Genomic DNA, 21,766 nt, shown 5'->3' on the forward strand with positions numbered 1-21,766 from the left:
GATTTGGGAGATCAATCTTAAGAGGTGAATTTGTTTTTGTAGATCCCTTGTGAGATAGAATAGACAACTGAGGAAGGCTCCATGTCAACATTCATGGACCCAACTCTACTTCTCACGGAATGCCTTACCTTGGTGAGAATTTTTAAGGGAGACCCAATCTTTTGGTGATTGGCTGCGATACAGTTACCTCTTGAAGGTTGTTCTACATATCTTACAAGGAGTGATTTGACCATTTGGACAAAAAAATTTAAATCAGAGCAAAGCTGGAAGGGACCTTTGAGGTCTTCTAGTCCAACCCCCTGCTCAAGCAGGAGACCCTAGACCATTTCAGACAAGTGGCTGTCCAGTCTCTTTTTAAAAACCTCCAGTGATGGAGCGCCCACACCTTCTGGTAGCAAGCTGTTCCACTGGTTAATTGTCCTCACTGTCAGGAATTTTTTCCTTAATTCCCGGTTGCTTCTCTCCTTAATCCGTTTCCATCCATCTTTTCAGGTGCTTTGGAAAATAAGTTGGCCCTCTCCTCTTTGTGGCAGCCTCTCAAATACTGGGGGACTGCTATCATGTCCCCCACCCACAGTCCTTCTTTCCTCTAGAGTCTAGACTTGCCAAACCCGAATCCTGCAAATATGGGAAGGAGACCTACAAATTCTTGTCCCCCAGAAACGGAATATAGAGTTAGGTTCCAGAAACATCTTTAGAGCCCAAACCAGGAAAGGGAACCACGGAGTGATCCTACACCTCTTTCGTGGGGAGAACTCGGAGAGTTGAGGATTGAGCTAATGGCAACTTCTGACATGCGACCCAAACTTTCATAGTGGATCATGGGGCTATGGAATGGGGCAGTAGATTATTATTATTATTATTATTATTATTATTATTATTATTATTATTATTATTATTATTTAGATTTGTATGCTGCCTTTATCCAAAGATTCAAGATTGAGGAACTGGTTGATTTCTGCAGCGTCTCCTGCCGGTATATAGAATATATATAATCTGAATGAAGGAATGGAGAAATTTGAGGAAGAGAATGGAAACAGACCTGGAGAGGATGGACACTGAAATTCAGCCCAAATGGAAGGAAAGGGACACCCACAAGAAAGGAGGAGTTAAAAAACAAAAAAGAGAGAGACAGAGAACCAGAAAACGAGATGAGATGGAAGAAAACGAAGCTTGGGTAGAAATAGCAGGACATGCAGACAACCAGAGAGACGGACAAAGCAAGCCGGTTAAAAAAGAAGAAAGGAACAGAATAATCCGCTAGGCATCTGGGGGGAAAAACCCCTATCAAGGCACTAAGTGGGAATGCTGTGAGTTGAAACCACCATTGGCACAACACAACACGGCTTGTTCGGCATAAGCCAGCATCTTGTACCGTTTCTAATTCGTCCCCTGCCCTGTGCTGCAGGGCATCAGGCAAATCCTCAATGGGGCAGCCTAGATTTTTCTACCTCCACAAAGCCAGCAGGAGTCTTAAAGTTAAAGCTGGTCCTCGTTTAGCGACGTCCTCGTTTAGCCACCGTTCAGGGTTACAACAGTGGTGAAAAAGTAACCTTTTGCCCCACCAATCCTCGCATTTACGAAGCAAAGGAAACGGAAGTAAGGTGACAAGAGCAGCTGGGGCTTCAATTTAGCGACTGCTTTGTTGCCAGTCTCCACTCTGGTCTCTAAAAGAGGACTCCCTCTAGTCTTCAGGTAGATGATTAAGAAGCAGCGTTTGGAAAGGTGCACCTCCAGAGAGAACCCAACATTTCGTAGACGGAGGCAGAGAAGAAAAGGGAAAACAGAAAAATTGGGATTTTTTAAAGGCAGCACCTTCGTCCTTTTGGCCTTTCTAAAACTGTGTACGCATCAGAAACGTTTACAAATTCTGGAGAATCCATGCCTAAATGCAAGAAATAAGCAGGAGGTATGGAATTTTCCTCCCCGACAACCAGGAAATCTTCAATTCTGCACTTACCTCTAGGTGTTTTTCTTTGCAACCCAAATATCAAGATGCAGAACAAAAATTTACGCCCAATACACACAACAAAAACCCTGCTTCGTTTCAGTATAATTCAATGGAACAGCAAACCAAAAAGCATTTGATATGCATAAAAAGGCAAAGGAAAAAAAATCCCGCCGCAAGACAGGCCTCGTTTCCACTGGTTCCAGAACGATTTGACTTATTTTAAATTATGCCCGATTCCCTGGAATTGGATTATTATTATTGTTTTAATTCAGCAGGACATTTGTGTTGTAAATGGTCTACGTCCATCTCAGCTGGTCACAGATTTTGAGGACCAGGAGACAGAGGAATACTGGCATCGCAGGCCAGTGTTTTTGCCATCTGAGTAAGAGTGAGAGTGAAGGGGATTTGGAGACTGGGGAACCCCCAGAGACTGTAGAACCCCCAGTTAGGGTATTGTCTAAGTCACAGGACGATGGGGACTTTGAGGACCCTCTCTTAGATGCGAGAGTCAGAAGAATGACAGCCAGGCATGAATATCTTTCTAGAAGGGGGTCTAGGCATTGATTAGATCTATGGGACATTTAGCCACACCTTGTCAGTATATATAGGACACGCCGATGGGAGAAGAGGTGTGGCAAGCTACGTTCATCATGAAGGCGTTGCCTCGGTGGACTGCTTCTGATTCCATGGATTTTGATTCCTGTTTTAACAGAAGCTGGTTGAGCCCTGAACAGCGAGTGAAATGAAAAATACTAGAGACACCTCATTAGGGAAGATTTATGCCTCTGGCTGGCATGCATCCCGGATTCTTATCTATGCTCCTTAGACTGGAATGCTGTCAGCCTGAAAGGCCTGAGAATTCACTTATTTCTTGCTGGACTTTGTGTTAATAATATTACTTTTGCCTCGATCAATGTTCCAAGCGTGTGTGGGTTTGCTTTCTAATAATTGATCCGGCCAGGCAGAAGAGTTTGTACCCAAAATCTACAAACGCTTCCCACAGAGAAACGTGTTGCGGTAAATACGAAACCATTTCTGTTCTGCAGGACAGGATTCTTGTACACTTCACCTTGCAATAATAACTTTGGCTCTGGTGTGTGTGTGTGTGTGTGTCTGTCTGTCTGTCTGTCTGCCTTTGGATTTTTTGTTTTTTCCAGGTGGAAGTTTGCAACGTTTCCCCAGAGAAGGAAAGGGTGGATCATAGGAGATCCAGACGAGATCCTCCCACTTCAGATTCTGCCTTCTGCTTAAAAGCTCGAAGATCTCTTTTGCCAAATTTATTTTATTTTATTTTATTTTTATTATTTGGATTTGTATGCCGCCCCTCTCCGAAGAGTCGGGGCGGCTCACAACAAGTGTAAAACAAATCATAAATAATTCAATTAATTAAAATATTTAAAGATTTAAAAAAACCCATATACTAACAGACACACACACAGGCATACCATGTATAAATTAAATGTGCCCAGGGGGAGATGTTTAGTTCCCCCATGCCTGACGGCAAAGGTGGGTTTTGAGGAGTTTACGGAAGGCAGGAAGAGTAGGGGCAGTTCTGATCTCCGGGGGGAGTTGGGTCCAGAGAGTTGGTGCCGCCACAGAGAAGGCTCTCCCCCTGGGGCCCGCCAACCAACATTGTTTAGTTGACGGGACCCGGAGGAGGCCCACTCTGTGGGACCTAATCGGTCGCTGGGATTCGTGCGGCAGAAGGCGGTCTCGGAGATATTCTCTGGATTTTTTTGTTGACGTTCAGCAACACAAAACAAATGTAATACTCACCAACTCCTCGAAGAATCCTGCAGATACTCAGGATAGCAAGCATTGGGGCCCATTGTTGCGAGTGACACAACAATTTGGTTAAAGGACACCAATTCTAAAACTCCTGAAAATCAAGTCGGCTTGAGTTACGCGGCCTAACGGGCAGTGATGGGCTCCTATGGGTATGGCCAGGTATGCAGAACTGTTAGAAAAAATTTGGTTGGGTACGCAGAACCAGTAGAAAAAAAATTGATTTTTTTTCCTTTTTTTCCCCTTGTGGGCTATGGGTATGTTTTTCCTATAGCAGTAAATGAGGCTGAATGTATATACTTTTAGAAGAGCTGTGCATGCGTGTGTGTGTGTGTGTGTGTGTGTGTGTGTGTGTGTGTGTACATACACTTACAGTTTATATAGTAGATGTGGTGGTTAGCTCTGGCCCAGCTCCTGCCCCAAGGAATGTGCAGGTGGATGTGGGGGAAACATCCGCCTGCCGCAGGCCTGTTTTGCTCCCGGTGGAATCTGCCGACGAAGCCTCCTCTGACCAAGGAAGCGTGAGTGACAGGGAAGAGGGGAGTTTGGCAGACAGCCCAGGAGGAGATCAATCATCTGTATCATCCTTGGATTCTGAACAAGAATTAATGACACATCCACGCATGCGTAGAGTGATGCATAGGGCACAACAACTGAAGGATTATTACAAGAGAAAATGAGGCCACCTGTGGTTGGGTGGGGCTGCTGTAATGAGTGCTACAGATAAAAGTGCAACCTGGTCTTCTAGCCTCATGGCAGTTTATCTGATTCATTGTTTCGTCAAGATCGTGGGTTTTGTGCTGTTCAAGATTGTGTGTGGACTCTCTGGGCTTTAGAATTGGACTCAATTTCCCAGTTATTGGGTGAGCAATTGGATTGCATTTAACCTGTGCCTTGTGTGTACCAGAAAATCCCTTTGACATTTAAAAAGGGAGCTGTTTCTGTTTTTCTGTTTATAAAAACTTTTGGGTTTTCCTTTTATCCTGAGGTGTGTGTCTTCCTGGACTAATTACTCTGTAATTACAGGCGGTTGAAATACGCCGGCAGAACAGTAGATAATGTCTATTTTTGTGTGCCTGTGTGTAATATGTATGTACACACATGGCATATATACATAGAATTAAACATTATATTTTGGATGTTCGGTAATAGTAAATAGATAGGGACATTTTCTCTCTTTGAGTCGAGGACAGGCCAGGCACCCTAGCCCTTGATGTGAGTGACATCAAGTTGGCCACCTTTAAGCCAGCCACATGACCTTTAAGCCAGCCCCCAGTCACATCATCATCAAGCCACTCCCACAAAATAAGCCACACCCACAGTGTGATAGTAAAATAATTTGCAGCCCTTCACTGCTATCGGGTGCGCGGCCTGGTCTCACTTACCTTGGGACCCCCGGGGGCGCGCGGTTGGGCCGCGAGGGGACTTGTGGGGGTGGCCCGAAAGGATCAGGAGAGGCCCCCGGCCTGGAAGGCACAGGGGGAGCACCACCGAGGCTGGGACCACCAGCAGGCGGAGGTCCAGGAGCTGGGCCCCGCGATCCGGGTCTGGTGGGAGGGACTGCCGGCGCTCGTCTCTGCGGTGTGGGGCTGGAGGTGGGAGACCTGCCGAGGGAGAAACGGGTCAGCAGGAGGGGTCCTTAACCAGAGACGGTCAAAGAGCATTCAAGAGAGAGGAAGGCAGTCGGGTTCCAGAAGCTGGTCATCCTCGACTTACAACGGTTTGAGAAATAGGACTTACGACCATTTTTCACACTTGCGACCGTGATCAAAACAGAGACGTTTGGCAACTCGTTCAGATTTGTGACGGATCGCAGTATTTCCCGGGGATCATATGATTTATCCCCCCCCCCTTGTGATCTCTCGAGAGCAGGGAAGTAGGATTCACTTAACAACTGGGTTACTAATTTAATAATTGCAAGGATTCGTTTAATAATTGTTTTAAGAGAGGTCGCAAAATGAGGCATAACCAACTTAAGAAATGCCTTGCTTAGCGACAGAATCCAGATTCACTTCACAACCAAGTTACTCACCGATCCGCTCTGGTGACTCACTTAAGAACGGTGGGCTAGAACCCTGCAACTATCATTACTTAAATCAGATAGCGGCCATAAAGAGGAATGAAATGACTATACTTTTTTCCAAACTATACCCATAAAATTGGACAAACGATTTGAACAAAATTGCTTCGATTTTGGCAAGGTTAAAAAAAAAAGAGAATCAAATGAATTGATTTGCAAGATAGCAAAAGCAGAGGTGGCTTTGGGCTCCCTGACTGGAGATTATGCGAGGGTTATCCAGAAAGTAAGGTTACAAGGCAGGTAGCTCTCGCGGGGAATGTTCGCAGGGGAAATTGGTATGACTATCGTGTAGCGGGAAGCCAGCAGTGCCAGTGGTCAGTAGATCATCGACTGATGTTGTGTGGAAGGTTAGAGATGAACATCCTCATTCCGTTTCCCTCCGAGTGCGAAGGGCGTGCTGTAATACGCTACCTGAATGCTAAGGGCAGGAACGCTGCTGCAATGGGGGCCCAAGATGTGCACAAAATTGACAGTGTCAGTGCCGCCCGAGAATTTCTTGACCGTTTCAAGATAGAAGGCGAGGATTTTCTCAACTGTTTAGTGACAGGAGATGAAATTTGGACTTATCACCCTACTCCAGAGAGCAAATGTCAATCAAGGAAGTGGCGCCATACCCATTCTCCTTCCTCCCAAAAATTCGAAACTGAACAATCAGCAAGAAAAATCTTGGGCCCCCATCATGCACAAATTTTGGGCACCCATCACAGCGGCGTTCATGCCCTTAGCATTCAGGTAGCGTATTACCGCTATGCTGCCCCGAGTCTGCGGAGAGGGGTGGCATACAAATCTAATAATAAATAAATAAATTACAGCACACACTTTACACTTGGAGGATAACAGAATGAGGACGCTCATCTCTAACCTTCACCGCAATGCCAGTCGATGATCTACTGACAACTGGCACTGTTCGTTCTCTTCCGCTGGCTTCCTGCTACACAAAAGCCGCCCCGAGTCTACGGAGAGGGGCGGCATACAAATCTAATAAATAATAATAATAATAAAAAAAGGAAAACTAACCTCCCCCGTGAACATTCCCCACAATAGCTATGTGCTTTGAAACCTTCCTTTCCAGATAACCATCGTAATATGGATCAGCTGCAGGGACTCACTGCAGAATGGTGGCAAGAAAACTCATACCATCAATGTATGGCAAACAAATGTCTCACTTAGCAACAGAAATGTGGGGCTCGATTTTGGTCATAAGTCGAGGACGGCCCGTATTTGTGTCTGCTGGTACAACAGTTCCTTCTTGTTCAGCATCGTCGATTGTCCAAAGCAGTCAAATCCCGTCCACCTCATTTATGAGCTTGGATGTGGCCTGTGCATATAGGCTACCCTGGATGTACGACCATAAATTGAGCCCAACATTTTTAAGCAAGACCGTCATTAAGTGGGTTTCACCCCATTTTACCACCTTTCTTGCCACAGTCGCTAAGTGAATCACTGCGGTTGATAAATCGGTCACCTGGTCGTTAAGTCAACCGTGATCACAAAAAAGGGGATCGCATGACATGCCGCCTCTCCCCCGTGGGACGCTGTAGCCCGTCATAAATGCGAGCCAGTCGCCAAGCATCTGGATTTCGATTGCGTGACCTGAGTGGATGCTACGACGGTCGAAAAGTGTGAAAAACGGTGCCATTGTAACTTTGAAAGGTCACTAAGTGAACCGTCATGAACCAAGGACTGTCTGTAACGGGGGGGTAAGCCCTCAGTGGGGTCTTCCATTCTCACATTGGGTGACAATTTTCCCAGCAATCTGCCGACTTCTGTTTAAATGGCAAGGAAAAAATCCACTCTGCAAGGATTCAAATGGTCCCAGGACAAGAACGGTAGGAAGACGACACAGTCTTCTTCTGAGGTGGAAAAATGGGAGCTTGTTTCCACAGGGAAGAGAAACGTGGACGTACAGTGCGGTTCACCCCTTCTTTAACTCCCCAAGGTAGAACAACAGCTGCCTTTGATGGGTTCCACCCCAAAACCCTTCCGCACCTCGAGTTGACTCTGCCCCTCCACGCAGATCCTATGGACGCCATGGTCAACACAGACCTCCCAGCCCCCTTCCTTCCTGTTTCTACTGGGGGCGGCCGCCTATCTGGCTGGGCGGAGGCGCCAGGAAGGTCAGCGGGGCCTCCCCACCGGACCTCGGGTACCTGCGTCCGGACGGTATGTTCTGCACCTGCAGCCAGGAGTCGTCCACCGGTGGAGGCAGTGGAGTGCTGATGGTGGTAGTGTTGATGTCTCCGATGATGTTAAGGGCCTCTTTCAGGGCGTGATACATGCGCAGCATCTCGTCGCGATGCTGGGCTTGTTCCAGCGACTCCTCCATGAGGGTGTTCTGGTCGCCGCAGGAGTAGAGGTTGGCGAGAAGCTCGGAATGGATGAACTCCTTGGTCTGCCGGAGAGGAGGCCGAAGAAGAACGGAAGGTTATTCACCTGGACAAGCTCTACGGCGGTTCCTTCTTTGGGGGGTTTAACTTTATTGCTTACTTTTGCCCCTAGGGGCATCTCTCTACTTCCAACATCCCGGAATAATCGCCCTAAGGCAGTGCTTCTCAAATAGTGGGGCTTCCCCACCTGGTGGTACACGGAGCCATTGATAGCCTCCAACTGGAACTGTAAGGAGTTATGTTCCGGTAGCATCCCCATCCGTGCGCCCACGCATGACATTTCGCTTCTGCGTATACGCAGCTAGCAAAATTCCGTGTGAAGACAATCGTGCAAACAAAATTTCAGCCATTTTCACCAATGCACGGAAGCAAAAATATTGCCAAAATCTCACCTGTGCGCACGTAAAGGAACTCAATAGAGTAATGAATCTTCCCACCACAAGAACATAGAAACGTAGAAGACTGACGGCAGAAAAAGACCTCATGGTCCATCTAGTCTGCCCTTATACTATTTCCTGTATTTTATCTTACAATGGATATATGTTTATCCCAGGCATGTTTAAATTCAGTTACTGTGGATTTACCAACCACGTCTGCTGGAAGTTTGTTCCAAGGATCTACTACTCTTTCAGTCAAACAATATTTTCTCACGTTGCTTCTGATCTTTCCCCCAACTAACTTCAGATTGTGTCCCCTTGTTCTTGTGTTCACTTTCCTATTAAAAACACTTCCCTCCTGAACCTTATTTAACCCTTTAACATATTTAAATGTTTCGATCATGTCCCCCCTTTTCCTTCTGTCCTCCAGACTATACAGATTGAGTTCATGAAGTCTTTCCTGATACGTTTTATACTTAAGACCTTCCACCATTCTTGTAGCCCGTCTTTGGACCCGTTCAATTTTGTCAATATCTTTTTGTAGGTGAGGTCTCCAGAACTGAACACAGTACTCCAAATGTGGTCTCACCAGCGCTCTATATAAGGGGATCACAAACTCCCTCTTCCTGCTTGTTATACCTCTAGCTATGCAGCCAAGCATTCTACTTGCCTTCCCTATCGCCTGACCGCCCTGTTCACCCATTTTGAGACTGTCAGAAATCACTACCACTAAATCCTTCTCTTCTGAAGTTTTTGCTAACACAGAACATCTTTGTGAGGTAAGGTGGGCTGGTAGAGAGGACTTTCCACATAAAGTGGTACCTCTACTTAAGAATGCCTCTACTTAAGAACTTTTCTAGATAAGAAACGGTTGTTTTTTTTGCCTCTTCTTAAGAACCATTTTCTACTTAAGAACCCGAGCCTGGAAAAATTTCCCAGGGAATTTGAGAGCAGCACGAAGGCCCGGCCAGTTTCCTGCCATTCCCCCTTTAATCCCGGCCATCTCTGGCTTTTCTGGGCTGCCAGAGGAGCTTTTTGGAAGCAGGTAGCAGCAGCAGCCGCCTTTTGCTCAAAGGAGCTGGAGGTTCCTCCCTCTCACTTGCCTGGGTTTCTCCCTCTGGAGCAGTGGATGGGAGGCAGACTTGCACCTGGTGTATGGGTGGCGCGTGCTCCTCCACGCCACCTCAGAGTCCCTCTTTTTTTTTATAAGCCTTAAAGTTTTGGGGTTTTTTGATTCCCCTCACCTCACCTTCTTCCTTCGGCAGCGACTGTCCTCCTCCTCTTCCTCCTCCTCCTCCTCCCACCCAAATTCCAAGCTTTTATTTCTTTCCTAACGGGTTTGCATGCATTATTTGCTTTTACATTGATTCCTAGGGGAAAAATTGCTTCTACTTACAAAGTTTTCTACTTAAGAACCTGGTCACGGAACGAATTGAGTTCTTAAGTAGAGGTACCACTGTATCTGCTAGCCAGGACTAAGTGAAGTTCTCCACAACCTCATTCCACCATGCTACTAGTCTCTTTTCCCCCACCCCCTCCCAATCTTCCAGTCTCTGATGCATCACCTCTAGCTATACAGCCAAGCATTCTATACAATTCATACACACCATCTGGCGTGTCATGACGTCATTTACGTACATTGTTTATCATAAGGTGCATGATTGTCTTGGGCATCAGATCACGGATGGTTTTGTTGACGATGGCCATGTAGGAATCCACAAGGTTCCTGATCGTTTCCACTTGCCTCTCCAGCTGTGGATCCATTGAATGCATTAAGCTGTCCGAACCATTCTCTTCCGACTCCCCAGACTGCAGAAGATCCGACGGGGAGACAAAGCAAGGAGACATCATTATAAATGATTCTGTACGTATGTGTGTTTGATTGGATAGTTCATTAGGGTTGGTTATGGGTTTTACTGTTTTACTGTTTTTACTGTTTCGGCCGGCCAGGAAGGACGTCTTTGTGACATCAAAGCTCCGCCCATGGAATTCCCTATTGGGATTCCGCACCTCCTTTCCAGCCGCCCGACCGGCCTGACAGCTCCGCGGCTCTTTTGAAAAGCTAACAGCTGGGCGGCGGGGCTTCTCAGTGTTCTCCTGAACCCGAACGCCGACCCCGAACTTTTGCCGAACTTCTGGGTTCAGCATTCGGGAGAACGCCGAGAAGCCCCCCGGCTGTTTCAAAAGGCGACAGCCGGGCGGTGGGGCTTCTCGGCGGCCTCCCGAATGCCAAACCCAGAAGTTCGGCAAAAGTTCGGGTTTGGCGTTCGGGTTCAGGAAGACACCGAGGAGCCCCTCAGCTATTTCAAAAGGTGACAGCCGGGCGGCAGGGCTTCTCGGCGGCCACCCAAACCCGAACTTTTGCCGAACTTCCTGGTTCAGCATTGGGAGAACGCTGAAAAGCACCCGGCTGTTTCAAAAGGTGACAGCCGGGCGTCGTCGTTGGTTTTTTTCCTTGCACGCATTAATTCGTTTTACATTGTTTCCTATGGGAAACAATGTTTCGTCTTACGAACTTTTCGCCTTACGAACCTCCTCCGGGAACCAATTAAGTTCGTAAGACGAGGTATCTACATGAAATAAATGCGGAAAAAAAATTATATCTTTTTTTTTCTTTCTGAGGTAGCTTAGGAGTGGTGGTGGTTGTATGTTCCAGAGAAGATGGAAACAAGCAGAAATGAACGTTCTGGAAAGGATAAGAAACAAAACTAAGCAGGCAACGTGGTATAAAGTAGAAAGAAAAAAAGGGGTGAAAGACAAAAATCTCTCTTAGAATATAGGAATAGAAGTTTAAATTAAAGAGGGTAAAAAAGGAGTTTAAAAATATGTCCAATAAAAAAATAAGGAAAAAATATAATTCAAAGGAAAATGGCACAGGAAAAGAAGGGTTCACCACTTACTTTATCTTTGTCCTGTGAGGCCAGTTTGAGCACAAAAAAAGAGGGAAAAAATCAAGAAAAATGTGATTTTTTTAAAAAAAGTAGGTATATTTCCTGGCTAACTATTCAGTGTATTCATGGATAATAACTGGAACGGGAATCTTTACAAAGTCCAAAGGCAATTAATTAAAAATAAAATTGGAAGACCTTCACAATCAGGTTGGAGATGGATCATTGGTTGATCTTTAGGCCTTGAGAATGATTTGATAAAGACACCATCAATCAGTCAATCAATCTTAAACACCACTTCCTGAAACAAGCGACTTATGAACAAAGCCATTTTCTCAGCATTGGTGCATGATGCAGGATTGAACATCAAACGGACAAAACCTGAGGGATTGACACCCATAAAATATACATTTGGATGAGGGTGTGCAAAAAAAAAGAGAAATAAAAATAATAATTAAAAAAAAAGACAAGGAAAAATGGGTTAGAAACTTGACATTTTAACCAGAGAACACCATGTGTAGTGAAGGTGCTGTTTATTCCAGAGTCTCGCCAACAGATGGCGCTGCTGTCCTTCCGGTGGACTATTCAACATGGCAGCTCATCATGGCCGCCTCTGTGCATTTAACAAAAGACTCTGCAAGAGTCTAATTTCTATTGTTATTCCCGGACTTCCCCTCCTGGGGGATATCCAACCTTGGCGACGTTTAAGATTTATGGACTTCAGCTCCTAGAATTTCCCCAGCCAGTTGGGGTTGGGGAGTTTATTTTATTTTATTTTAATTTTATTTATTTTATTTCGTCAAGTACGTATTGGTAATTTGGTAGTATATGTAGATATAATCAGTGGTGGGCAGCAGTCAGTGTACTTGGGTGCTGCGTCCCGGTAGCATATTCTGAGATGGGTGCGCAGCTGAGCGCCTCTGATGCGCCACCGCATGAGACTTGGCTTCTGTGCATGCGCAAGTGAAATCTTGAGTGAGGATGCTCACGTGAGTGAGATTTCAGCGATTTTCGATGTTTTTTTACTTCTGCGCATGCGTGAAAGCAAAAATATCACCAAAAATTGCCAAACTCTCGGTCTTGTGCGCATCCTTGCACATGATTTCACTTGCTGCACATGCACAGAAGCCAAATCTCACATGCTGTTTATATACATGAGATGGGTACTAATAAGAGCAGCAGTGGGCTACGAGCCGGAACGCTAAATTGCGCTCGCCGCCGCGGCTCATAAGTTTTTGCGGGACCAGTGCAATTTTGCTGCTGCACTGGTAGAGGTAGCAAAATTGCGTCCATGTTTCGGTGAGGTTTTTACCTGCGGCTCCATGCGTGGTTTTGCTACCTCCATAGATGCAGCAGCAAAATTGCGCTGGTCCCACAAGAACTTATGAGCTGCGGTGGCGAGCGCAATTTAGCGTTCCGGCTCGTAGCCCACCACTGAATAAGAGGGAAACATTAGGACAGGAATGGTACTGACCTCTTAGGAATCAGGTGAGGTCAACAGTGGATAGTCTAAGGGTAAAATTTGGGGGGATTGGTGACGAAACTTACAGAGTCAGATAGTGAGTTCCAGACATTAACTACATGGTTGCTAAAGTCGTATTTTCTACAGTCAAGTTTGGAAAGGTTTACTTTGAGTCTGTATCTGTTGTGTGAAGCTGAAGTAGTCGTCGACAGGAAGGACGTTGTAGCAGATGATTTTATGAGCTATGCTTAGGTCATGTTTAAGGCGACGTAGTTCTAAGCTTACTAAACTTAGGATTGTAAGTCTAGTTGCGTATGGTATTCTGTTGTGAGTACAGGAGTGGAGGGCTCTTCTGGTAAAGTATCTCTGGACACTTTCTAATGTATTTATATCTGAAATGCGGTGTAAGTTCTGGGAGTTGAGGTACACAAGTCTTCAATTTCCCCAAGGTTGGTCACTCCTGCAGTAGATTCTCCCAATTTTAAACCAGGAGGGCCCTAACTCAATAAAATTAGACTTTTCCACCATGGATTGCGTCCTGCAAAGAACACAGCTTCTGTATAAATTCGGGGAAATGAAGAAGAGTAGAATTGTCTCTCTTCTTCTTGATTTTCACCCCAAACCAGCTATCATTCTAGCCAAGCACTGAACTAAGCTGGGTTTTATCCAGTTTCTCGGCAAGATAGTTTGATCTCAACTTTCACTCCCGCTCATGTTTCCACCATTTTTTCTCAACTCACCGCAACACGTTCTGGGTAAACTCCGGCCCGCAGGAAAGACGCCTTCCAACTATCTACCTCCTCCTGGGTTTCACATGCCAGCTCCAACTGACGGTAATCTTTGTAAACATTCCTGGGTGGTGGGAAGAAGGAAAGGAGGTGAAACGTTGAGCGGGCTTGCCTACTGGTGGAGGTCACCTCTTGAGCTAGTCCAGAAGAAGATTTTATTTATTTATTAGTAGTAGTTACCATATTTTTCAGAGTGTAAGACACATCTTTTTCCTTCTTAAAAGAGGCTGATAATTTGGGTGCGTCTTATACTCTGAATGTAGCTTTTTTTCCCCCGCCAGCCCTAACTAGCTGCTAACGATCTTCCCTGCTCTTACCTTGCACGTTCTTTCATTGTTACTCTCTGTGAAGAATGTTTTCCAAGCCCTAAGTCTTTGCAGGGTTTTTTCATTGCTCTGAATAAGTTTATTTCCAGCCCTAACCAGGTGCTAACAATGTTCCCAGTTCTTACCAGCTTGCAAGCTCTTTCATTGTTACTCTCTGCAAAGAATGTTTTCCAAGCCCTAAGTCTTTGCAGGGTTTTTTTTTCTTTTTTTTTCATTGCTCTACTTGGTCCAGGTGCTAATGATGTTCCCAGCTCTTACTGGCTTGCAAGTTCTTTCATTGTTACTCTTTCCGAATAAGGTTTTTTTTTAAAGCCTTAACCAAGGGATAAAATAATGTGTTGAACATAACCAGACTAAGGATTCTATAGATTAATATATGGTAAGCAGATTCTTTTCCCTATTTTCCTCCCCCAAAACTAAGGTGCGTCTTATACTCATAAAAATATAGTATAAAATACAGTGTCTAACAATAATAAGATAATATAAAAAATAATTACAATTGTAAAGCAGAATGAAACCATTAAAAATACATTAATATCCTCACAAACCATAAATGCCCTCAATCATTCATGGCTACATCAGCTTAACGGCCCCAGGCCTGCTGGAAAAACTAGGTTTTAACGGCTTTCCAGAAGGCTGGTCGGGTGGGAATAGTACGAGTCTCTAGCAGCAGTTGGTTCCAGAGCATTGGAGCTACCACAGACAAGGCCCTTCCCCAAGGCCCCGCCAACCGGCATTGTTTGGTATAGGGGACCCGGAGAAGGTCAACTCTGTGGGTCCTTATTGGTCGCAGGGAGTTATGAGGTAGCAGTCTGGCCCTAAGCCAGGTAGGGCTTTAAAAGTAATAACCAAAGATCCTACCTTTGCTCGGTGTTGAAGAGGGAAAAGATGTGCTTGCTGGACATGAAACCTTTCTCAATGTCGCGCACCTTCAAATTGTCCACTGGCAGCATGTACTTCTTCTCTTTCTCCTAGAAGACAAAAGACCATGGACCCACAGGTCATTTCAAAGCTAGACCCACCTATCTCTCGGTTGATGATTCTGGCAGCTGGGGTCCCAAAACATCTAGTGACTTTATTTTTATTTTGTTTTAATGTGGGGTGGAATGGACACTGCGAAGACTATAAACAGAAAGTAAGAACTATGGGATCCGAATAAAATCAGAATTGAAATAGATCTCCTACCTATCTCCTAATCTGTATAGTCTGGGGGACAGAAGGAAAAGGGGGGACATGATCGAAACATTTAAATACATTAAAGGGTTAAATGAGGTTCAGGAGGGAAGTGTTTTTAATAGGAAAGTGAACACAAGAACAAGGGGACACAATCTGAAGTTAGTTGGGGGAAAGATCAAAAGCAACGTGAGAAAATATTATTTTACTGAAAGAGTAGTAGATCCTTGGAACAAACTTCCAGCAGACGTGGTTGGTAAATCCACAGTAACTGAATTTAAACATGCCTGGGATAAACATACTGTATATCCATTGTAAGATAAAATAGTATAAGGGCAGACTAGATGGACCATGAGGTCTTTTTCTGCCATCAGTCTTCTATGTTTCTATGTTTCTACCCTCAAAATGTCGCTATAGAGCACTGCACACCAGAACAACTAGACACAAGAACAGTTTTTCCCCGAACGTCATCACTCTGCTAAACCAATAATTCCCTCAACACTGTCGAACTATTCACTAAGTCTGCACTACTGTTACTACTAGTTTTTGCTCATCATTCCTATCACCCATATCCTCCCACTTAGGACTGTATGACTGTAATTTGTAGCTTGTATCCTTAAGATTTTTATTAATATCGATTGTTTCCTCATTGCTTGTTTGTTCCCTATGACAATCATTAAGTGTTGTATCTCATGCTTCATTATTATTATTATTATTATTATTATTATTATTATTATTAATTGGATTTGTATGCCGCCCCTCTCTGGAGACTCGGGGTGGCTAACAGCAATAACAAGACAGTGTACAATAATAATCCAATACTAAAAATGATTAAAAACTCATTAATATAAAAACCAAACATACATACAGACATACCATGCATAAAATTGTAAAGGCCTAGGGGGAAAGGGTATCTCAATTCCCCCATGCCTGGCAGCACAGGTGGGTTTTAAGTAGCTTACGAAAGGCAAGGAGGGTGGGGGCAATTCTAATTTCTGGAGTGAGTTGGTTCCAGAGGGCCGGGGCCGCCACAGAGAAGGCTCTTCCCCTGGGTCCCGCCAAGCGGCATTGTTTAATTGACGGGACCCGGAGAAGACCCACTCTGTGGGACCTAACTGGTCGCTGGGATTTGCGCAGCAGAAGGTGGTCCCTGAGATAATCTGGTCCGGTGCCATGAAGGGCTTTATAGGTCATAACCAACACTTTGAATTGTGACCGGAAACTGATCGGCAGCCAATGCAGACTGCAGAGTGATGGTGAAACATGGGCATACCTGGGTAAGCCCATGACTGCTCTCGCAGCTGCATTCTGCACGATCTGAAGTTTCCGAACACTTTTCAAAGGTAGCCCCATGTAGAGAGCATTACAGTAGTCGAACCTCGAGGTGATGAGGGCATGAGTGACTGTTGTTGTGTTTATAACTATATATTGTTTTACTTTATGGTGGAGAAAAATAAAAATCTTATACCTCCCCCCCCAAAAGAAACCGAATCTCATGCAGGGGCGCATGTCCACGTGTCAGGGACGCACACCTGCGCACTCATCTTCGATTTTATTACTACTCTTCAGAGTGGCCCGCCACCGGCAACAGCGCACAACTGGAGGCCGATCACTTTTGCAAGCATCCTAAAGGGGGACCTCTTCTTCTAACAAAGACCCCCCTGGACTCCAGGAATCGACGCTTGGCAGGGTGTTTTATGCATCACGGGGCCCTGGCTGGAAAAAATGAAGCACTGAGGTTGCTCACAGCAGGAAAATGAATGGAACGAAGACGGAAAACCGCATAAGACGCCCAAACGAGTCCCAGAAGGCCCGTTTGGAAATGGCGGCCTCCGGCTTTTAAGGGAGACCTGCGGGCCATGAGCTTGTCTACTCCTCCATTTAAAAAAAAACCTCTCCAAGTATGCCGTGCCCCCCCCCCCCCAAAAAATGAGGGCGTGCCTCAAAATTCGCCTCGGTTGCATTTTATTTTAAGAGGAGCGTAGCCGCCAGGAATTTTCTTTCTGCCCGTTTTTAAAAGATGCGACTTTTGAAAGCGTCAACATGGAAAAATGGATGCCTTATTTTTCTAAACAAAAAAGCCCAGAGTCAGGTTTCCAAGTCTCTTCCAGATGTTTGGGGCCGTGACCCCTTAAATCTTGGGAAATGGGGCTCAGGGGCTGCGGAGCCTCCTCTGCTAGAGGGAAGCAGGTCTTCGAGGTGCCATAGATCTGAAGCCCAAATATGAAATGATTTTAGTAGGAGGAAGGACTCACGCCGGGGAGAATGCATTACCGAGATGAGAAATCATATAGGAATACAAGAAATAAAAGTCACAATGGGGGGGGGGGGGGGGAAACACACACACCTTAAAGCCAGAATTTTTCTTACTAGGGATAACAAGGGACACCTATGAGAAAAAATACCACCTATCTAATGCTACATATTGTGACCGCTGCAAGATTTGACTATGCTCAATATTGGAAGAAAAGGAATATACGTTTAATTTTTCTACTTTATTTAGTAGTAGGTTATGGTCTACTTTGTCAAAAGCCTTACTGAAGTCCAAGTAAACCACATCAACAGCATTTATTTATTTATTTATTTATTTATTTATTTATTTATTTATTTATTTATTTATTTATTTAGTTATTTATTTATTTAGTTATTTATTTAGTTATTTATTTAGTTATTTAATTGGATTTGTATATATATAAAATTATAATATATAATTGAATTGGATTTGTGTATATATATATATATATGAATGATGAGGCAGCAGCCATCTCGATAACCGGAACATAGAAACTTTAATAAAATCACTTAGCTTTCGACACGGGCAATGAGCAGACTGAGTAATGCTTTATAAAGATGTTTGTCTCCCACGGCATTTTAAAACTCTGACGAAGTTAGCAGCACGCTAACGAAAGCTAAGTGATTTTATTAAAGTTTCTATGTTCCGGTGATCGAGATGGCTGCAATCATACTTAAAGCATTCAGTGGTCTAGGGGAAGATCTAAGAGTCCCAAGCCTGGCGGCAAAGATGGGTTTTTAAGCTCTTTCAGAAGGCAAGGAGGGAGGGGGCAGTGAGAATCTCTGGGGGGAGTTGATTCCTGAGGGCCAGGGCTCCCACAGAGAAGGCTCTTCCCCTAGGTCCCGCCAACTGACACTGTTTGGTCGACGGGACCCTAAGGAGGCCAACTCTGTAGGACCTCACCGGTCGCTGGGATTCGTGCGGCAGAAGGCAGTCTCGGAGATACAGTGATGACAAACCTTTTCGGGTGCCGAAAGAGTGTGTATTCACACTATTGCACATGCGCGAGTGCCCACACCCAAATTCAATGTCTGCGGAGGGTGAAAACAGCTTCCCTCACCCCCTGGAGGCCCTCTGGAGGCCGGAATCGGCCTGTTTCCCAATTTCTGGTGGGCCCAGTAGGCTTATATTTCTCCCTTCCCAGGCTCCAAAGGCTTCCCTGGAGCTGGGGTAGGGTAAAAACATCCTCCTCCATCCCCTTGGAGGCTCTCCGGAAGCCAAAAACGCCCTCCCAGAGCCTCTGTGAAAGCCAAAAATCAGCTGGCCGGCACACACATGCACATTGGAGCTGAGCTAGGGCAACGGCTCACGTGCCAGCAGATATGGTTCTGCATGCTACCTATGGCACCTGTGCCATAAATTCACCATCACTGCTATAATACTAATGTGCGCAGAGACGGACAGACTAACGCTTGAATTGAAATTTTAAAAATGAAACTTGGAATAAATTACACCCCTGGTGGGAAGAAAGGAGAACCAAGATCTCAAATTAAGGAAAACCTATGGAGAAATAAAATATGTGTGTGTGTGAGATATATATGAAGGTCTTGGCATATTCAGGTTTCTTCCCGTGTAAGTTTTAGAGATTCCTGGCAAACATTTCGACAAGGTCCCATTCGTCATGTTCAGGCTGGTGCTTTTGTCCTTGTGCTAGGGCAAACATGGGAAGAAACCCGAATATGCCAAGACCTTCATACCTATACCCGTGAAAACCTACTAAATAATTTGTGAACAGCAGAGTTTTGATGTAATAATTTAGGCTATTCGCCGCATATTTGTTAACTGTTTCTTTTCTTGATGTTGTCTTTTTTTTAATGTGCGTTTTATCAATCATTTAAAACAAAAACGGTAATTGCGTTGAACTGTAGGTTGGAAAGAAAAGAAGGACTGAGAAAGCAATTAGATCTGTAATGGTGAACCTATGGCACCCAAGTGGCATGCGTTGCCTAATGTCAGCTCCAGTTGATTTTTGGCATTCCGGAAGACGGAGGGAGGCCCTTTTTGACCTTCTCAGGCTTCAGGAAACATAAAAACATAGAAGACTGATGGCAGAAAAAGACCTCATGGTCCATCTAGTCTGCCCTTATACTATTTCCTGTATTTTATCTTACAATGGATATATGTTTATCCCAGGCATGTTTAAATTCAGTTCCTGTGGATTTACCAACCACGTCTGTTGGAAGTTTGTTCCAAGGATCTACTACTCTTTCAGTGAAATAATATTTTCTCACGTTGCTTTTGATCTTTGCCCCAACTAACTTCAGATTGATAAAATAGTATAAGGGCAGACTAGATGGACCATGAGGTCTTTTTCTGCCGTCAGACTTCTAGGTTTCTATGTTTCTAGATGCTTCATTCTGACCTGGATGGAGGAGAGACATCTTCAAACACCCACCAGGCAAACAGAAGGAGTTTCTTCCCAATGTTTAGCATCTTGGATTTGTCAATTTTTTTTTTTTGTCTGGCTTGGCGGCTAAGAGATTGCATAAGCCAACTTCTGGGCTGCCGCCACCACTCTTCCTCCTCCTCCTTCTCTGCTTCTCATTTTCTGGAGGCCCCAGGCGTTCTTCAAAATAACAGCAACCCTGGTATTTGGCTACTCAGCCTGCAGACTTCCCATTTTGATTCCCCTCCCTCCCTCCTTCTCCAAACTAAGAATTGCGTTGCTGATTAATTCCAACCCTTTCCCAGCTTGCTTGCCCAGCCAGCCGCCAGCGGGGCAGCTCAACGTCCGAAAGTTTCTTCCTAAGAAATCGAGCCAATTGTAAGAAGATTCGCAGACAGCAAAAGGCCTCGTGGAATTGGGGGGGGGGGACACACACTACACATGCTTCATAGAAACATGGAAGATTGACGGCAGTAAAAGACCTCATGGTCCATCTAGTCTGCCCTTATCCTATTTCCTGTATGTTATCTTAGGATGGATCTATGTTTATCCCAGGCATGTTTAAATTCAGTGACTGTGCAGGGACCAACCACGTCTGCTGGAAGTTTGTTCCAAGCATCTACTACTCTTTCGGTCAAATAATATTTTCTCACGTTGCTTAGAAACATAGAAACATAGAAGACTGACGGCAGAAAAAGACCTCATGGTCCATCTAGTCTGCCCTTATCCTATTTCCTGTATGTTATCTTAGGATGGATCTATGTTTATCCCAGGCATGTTTAAATTCAGTGACTGTGCAGGGACCAACCACATCTGCTGGAAGTTTGTTCCAAGCATCTACTACTCTTTCGGTCAAATAATATTTTCTCACGTTGCTTAGAAACATAGAAACATAGAAGACTGACGGCAGAAAAAGACCTCATGGTCCATCTAGTCTGCCCTTATCCTATTTCCTGTATGTTATCTTAGGATGGATCTATGTTTATCCCAGGCATGTTTAAATTCAGTGACTGTGCAGGGACCAACCACATCTGCTGGAAGTTTGTTCCAAGCATCTACTACTCTTTCGGTCAAATAATATTTTCTCACGTTGCTTAGAAACATAGAAACATAGAAGACTGACGGCAGAAAAAGACCTCATGGTCCATCTAGTCTGCCCTTATCCTATTTCCTGTATGTTATCTTAGGATGGATCTATGTTTATCCCAGGCATGTTTAAATTCAGTGACTGTGCATGGACCAACCACGTCTGCTGGAAGTTTGTTCCAAACATCTACTACTCTTTCGGTCAAATAATATTTTCTCATGTTGCTTCTGATCTTTCCCCCAACTGACCTCAGATTGTGCCCTCTTGTCCTTGGGTTCACTTTCCTATTTAAAAACACCTTCCCTCCTGAACCTTATTTAACCCTTCAACATATTTAAATTTTTCGAACCCCACCCCCCCCTTTCTCTTCTGTCCTCCAAACTCTATAGATGGAGTTCATGAAGTCTTTTTCCTGATCAGTTTTATGCTTAAGACCTTCCACCATTTTTGTAGCCCGTCTTTGGACCCGTTCAATTTCATCCATATCTTTTTGTAGGTGAGATCTCCAGAACTGAACAGTCTTCCAAATGGGATCTCACCAGCGCTCTATACAGCGGGATCACAATCTCCCCCTTCCTGCTTGTTATACCTCTAGCTATGCAGCCAAGCATTCTACTCGCTGTCCCTATCGCCTGACCGTATTGTTCACCCGTTTGGAGACTGTCAGAAATCACTAACCTTAAATCCTTTCCCCATTTTTTCCCCTAAGATTTCTTCTAACCAGTTTCTAATTTTTCCCCAGTAGCTCTTTGCATTTTCACATTGCCTCCGGTGTGCAGGGGA

At 44.8% G+C, this 21,766-nt stretch overlaps 1 protein-coding gene across 4 annotated transcripts in view; it reads right to left on the reverse strand.

Moving 5' to 3' along the window:
* Positions 1 to 21,766, reverse strand: part of DNM1 (dynamin 1) — a 130,070-nt gene that overhangs the window by 8,940 nt on the left and 99,364 nt on the right. For 3 of the 4 annotated variants that reach the window (XM_070758794.1, XM_070758795.1, XM_070758796.1), the window contains exons 15-19: positions 14,906 to 15,015; positions 13,671 to 13,782; positions 10,219 to 10,389; positions 7,967 to 8,208; positions 5,122 to 5,340 (exon numbers count right to left, since the gene is read on the reverse strand). In XM_070758794.1, the coding sequence (XP_070614895.1) occupies positions 5,122 to 5,340; positions 7,967 to 8,208; positions 10,219 to 10,389; positions 13,671 to 13,782; positions 14,906 to 15,015 (854 nt within the window). The remainder of the gene's footprint in view (positions 1 to 5,121; positions 5,341 to 7,966; positions 8,209 to 10,218; positions 10,390 to 13,670; positions 13,783 to 14,905; positions 15,016 to 21,766) is intronic. The other variant, XR_011559693.1, reaches the window with a different exon arrangement.

Source organism: Erythrolamprus reginae, chromosome 8, assembly GCF_031021105.1.
Source record: "Erythrolamprus reginae isolate rEryReg1 chromosome 8, rEryReg1.hap1, whole genome shotgun sequence".
Lineage (NCBI taxonomy): Eukaryota > Metazoa > Chordata > Lepidosauria > Squamata > Dipsadidae > Erythrolamprus > Erythrolamprus reginae.